This window comes from Mesoplodon bidens, assembly GCF_964165515.1.
Source record: "Mesoplodon bidens genome assembly, contig: HAP1_SCAFFOLD_1396, whole genome shotgun sequence".
Classification (NCBI taxonomy): domain Eukaryota; kingdom Metazoa; phylum Chordata; class Mammalia; order Artiodactyla; family Ziphiidae; genus Mesoplodon; species Mesoplodon bidens.
In genome coordinates, this window is record NW_027672595.1 from 19,798 (window position 1) to 24,317 (window position 4,520).

A 4,520-nucleotide genomic window follows, 5' to 3' on the forward strand; every position below is an offset into this window, starting at 1 on the left:
CAGTACCACAACTGTGCCCTTCATAATTAATAAGCACTCCTAAGAGTCTTCATTTGGCACCAGATGATGTGTTTAAGAGAAACACTCTGGGAGGTTTTGAATCAGACTTGGTTTTTTGTTAGCCAAGTTACAGGAGAATTTTTAAAGTGGGGGGAAGGGAAGAAGGAAACGGACCAGAAAAAGGATTGAAGCCATCATCTACAAACCAACAAAGCACTGAGAGTTCCAAACGTTATGTCAGACACTAAAATGACTGATACAGGCTCAAATGGTTTATAAAACCTAGAAAAAGACTACACCAGCAAAGTCCCCATTTATCTGTAGAGTTCAGAAACTAAAACAAGGAATATTTCAGCTTAACACCTTATCTCAAGAGAATCATATACACTTCACATGAATAAAAATACCTGAAACCAAACATTTTTAAAAGCTCCAATACCCAAAATAGAAAGAAAAACATTAATTCAGAAGACTCAATCCATCCATGATAATCACAAAATGGCTGGGCAATCTCTATCTCCCTTCCACACTAACCATCCATCCCCTGGAAGACCAAGGGAGATCAGACCTTCCAGACTTACCTTCCAGACCTTCCAGACACCTGGCTGCGGCAAAATTCGATGGAATCTCCTTGTGGAACAGCAGTTTCCCATCTCTTGTGTCTCTCCCTGTCATGATCATGCAGGAAGCAAGTCTGGCTGTGCTATTTCTTATCATTGTGTGTCACCCATCTGCAACATGATATTGAAAAAGTAGTTCCCCTTCCCCCAGAAGGTTGAGGCTCAGCTACAGGGGTAATTCTCCTGGGCACACAGTCATTATTTAGGCCGACTCAGTGACTTCAACAGGCTTAATCATGTCATCAGGTTTGTTGCCAGCTGCATAATGCTCCCACATCTGTAGATAGAGCCGCTCTAGTTCCATCGTGTATTGTCTGGTGTTGAACAGAGGGCTAGATGTTCTCTGCTTCCAGACTTTGCCACGAATTTTCTTCAGGTATTCTACATCAGTTCCCAGTTTCACAGCTATCTCTTCATATTCTTGTCTATTTTTAGCAATCAGCTCAAGACAGCCTAAACAAGTGAGCTGGGAAGCTGCAACTCGGGAAGCAAGAGTCTCTCCTGGCAGAGTCACCATGGGGGTCCCTGCCCAAAGGACGTCCATCCCTGTGGTGTGTCCATTACAGAGTGGAGTGTCCAAGCAGACATCAGCCAGCTGGCCTCTCCGAACATGTTCCTCTTTAGGAGCAACAGGGGAAAAAATGATACGGTTCGGGGGAAGGCCCATATTTTGTGCGTACTGTTGAATATTAGCTTCTCCTGCTGCTGGAAAACGCAACAGCCACAGTACACTATCGGGAACACGCTTCAGAATATTTGCCCACATCTTCAAAGTAGATGGGTCAATTTTGTATAACTGATTAAAGTTACAGTACACAATGGCATCTTCCGGTAACCCGTACTGAGAACGTGTGGTTACAGTAATGGTACGGGGAACCTCCTCTCCAGTGGCAGCCTTATTGTTGATCAGGGTAGTTGCCAGTCCATTGCTAATACTGAATCCATTAATTGTAATCTGAATTTGTCCTCTGTTAATCATTTCAATAACTGCTTCTGCAACAGTATTCATAGGAATGACAGGCATATTAAGAGTTGTATTACTGCTGTCTGCGTTGTCTTCTCCATCAGGACATTTCATCTTGACTATTTGCACATCTGATAGACTATCAAGAAATGCTTGGAGGTCGATGCCATTCAGCACAATCCGATTGTCATAAATGTGCCCATTGGACTTAAAATCGATGACGGCTTTTTTCTTCAGGTGAGGAAACATATTAGCATGATCACCAATAAAGAAAGTATGGGGCATATAAGCCAGTTTCTCAGAATACTGCTCAGCAACTTCAGCAGGTGAAGTTTCCTGATCAGTGATGATATAATCCATGAAAAGCGCGCCACTAGTCCCAGGGTACCCCAGCCACATTGCCTGAATAGGAGCTGGCCTGAGAGCAAAGAGTTCATTTCGAGCACCCCTGGTATAACCATTCAGATTTACGAGGATGTGTATACCATCTTGATGGATGTGATCAGCTGCTTTCCCATTGCATGGAATCTGAGAAAGATCAATGAAATGATTGGCTTCTGCCATCACCTTCGCTCGGAAGTTTGTGCCATCATGTGGGCTCAGGCCATAACAGAATATCTCAAATTTATCAGGATTGTGCATGCCTGGAATAGACTGCATAAGATGAGAAGTAGGATGATTCCCAAAGTCAGAACTCACGTATCCTACACGCAGTCGACCATCACTGAGCTTCAGGTCTTTTGGATGTTCATACGGTGGTTTATGAAGGACACTTATATTAGCCAAGCAGAGGTTCCCATGCCTCTCAGCAATAGCCTTCCTGAAGCCATGAGAAAGAGGATAGAGCATACTATGATGAGGCTGCACAGAAGGCAACCTATTCCTCTCCAACTGGTCAGCCACAATGCTGACCAACTTCTTCATTCGCTCATCATAGTCTGTCCAATCACAGACAACCTGCAGGCAATGAGCCAAATTACAATAAGCGTCAGGAAAGTCAGGTTGAAGCTTCAGAACAGTGCGATAAGAAGCAATTGCTTCTGGAATATTCCCTGAATCGTGGTGAATGGAAGCCAGATTGCTGTGGGCATCCGCAAATGCAGGGCTGATCTGAACGGCACGAGTATAACACTGCAAGGCTCCCTGAACATCCTGCATCTCCCGTAGGGTGTTTCCCATATTGCAGTAGGCATCAGCAAAGGTAGGACTGATTCGAATAGCCTCCTTATAATGCATCAGAGCTTCGTGCAGTTTTCCCTGCTGCTTCAATACACTTGCTAAATTTGAATGGGCATCAGCAAAGTCTGGGCAGAGCTCTAATGCTTTACGATACAAGCGAACTGCCTCTTCACTGTTTCCCTGTTCTCCTTTGATATTGGCTAGGTTATTCAGAGAGTCTGCATGGGTGGGACACAGCCGGAGAGCTGTATGATAACAATCTTCTGCTTCAGCAACACTGCCCTTCTCTTTGAGAGCGTTTCCTAGGTTGCAGTAAGCATCAGGGAAATGTGGTTGCAATTCAATAGCTCGCCTGTAGGTGTCTATTGCCAGATCCATCAGGCCTTGCTCATAGTATACACAAGCCAGGTTGCCATGTACCACTGCATGATTTGGACTCAAGCTTAGGGCACAAAGGTAAGCTGCCACAGCTCTGTCAAAAATCCGTGCCTCATTGAAGACATTTCCTAAATTGATATAAGCATCCAGAAAATTGGGGTCAAGGGTGACAGCCTTTTCAAAGTGATGAATTGCAAGCCAAATCTCCCCTTGTGCATTGAAAACACAGCCAAGATTACTCCAAGCTACTGCAAAGTTCGGTTGCGTCTCAATTGCTTTCAAATAACATGCCTTGGCTTCTTCTAAGCCACCCAGGGCTTTGAGCAGGTTCCCCAGGTCACTGCGAACACAGTACAAATAAGGATTGTACTGAAGAGCAGAGATGTAAGCTTGTACTGCCCCTTCCATGTCGCCTGCTGCTACCAATGCGGCTGCCAGGTTAATATAACCATCGATGAAATCTGGTTTGAGACGCAATGCATGCCGGTAATGCTCAGTTGCTTCCTGCAACTGCCCTCTTTCCTTGTACACATTCCCCAAATTCGAATAGGCTTCTGCCAGAAGAGGGTTCTGTTTAATTGCCAGAGTACTAAAGTGGGCAGATCTGTCCAGCCTTCGACACTGGAAGTGTATAGATGAAAGTAATAAAAGTACACCAGTATTGCCTGGCTCTTGTCTCCAGAGCTGCATGCAGTGTCTCTCAGCTGTCTCAAAATCTCCTGCCTGATATTCTCGATGTGCCAACTCAGCTAACCCTTGGAAGGAAAGCATACATTTCGTTGGTTCTGTGCTGTCGGCCACGTTGCCCACGGAAGACGCCATCTGGAGCTTCTGGAGAGAGTGAAAAAAGGGGGTAATTGAGTCCCGCTGCCGCCACTACTGGCAAGAATGTTTCTAGAGGTAGCAAACACGAGCGCAGCAGCCGTACCACTGCTTTGGCAGGCTTAAGCGGCGGCAACGGTTACAGGCACCGAACCTTAGGAACTCTGGTTGGCCATCTACCTCTCATGCTCTTGAAATCTTAATTCTTAACCCTGCCCTCTTCCACCATTTTTCTGCTAATCAGGGAATAAAAATTACCTATCCATTTGCCTTACAAGAAATCAAAAGTCAGTAGTCCAAACACTTTTTAAAATATTGTTTTCTGTCCAGTTGGAAATGAGATACATGATTGACTTTTCTTCATCATTCATATAGTCAACGTGGAAAACATTAGGGCCATGAATTTCAATACAGTAAGATGAGAAAATTTTAAATTGGCCTTCCCAAACCACTAATAAGTAACCGATGTTGTATATGATGCTAAAATCTTAGAGACTGAGTTTGATATTTTAAAAGTTCTGAAAACATCAGCTAATTTCTCCTCATCAAATTTCTCA

General features: G+C 44.3%; 1 protein-coding gene across 1 annotated transcript; it reads right to left on the reverse strand.

The window, feature by feature from the left end:
• Positions 1 to 793: 793 nt before the first annotated feature.
• On the reverse strand, positions 794 to 4,162 carry LOC308609940 (UDP-N-acetylglucosamine--peptide N-acetylglucosaminyltransferase 110 kDa subunit-like). Its single transcript, XM_081259212.1, has one exon. The coding sequence runs from the start codon at positions 3,961 to 3,963 to the stop codon at positions 823 to 825; it is 3,141 nt and encodes a 1,046-aa protein (XP_081115338.1). The 5' UTR covers positions 3,964 to 4,162; the 3' UTR covers positions 794 to 822.
• Between the last annotated feature and the right edge of the window lie 358 nt (positions 4,163 to 4,520).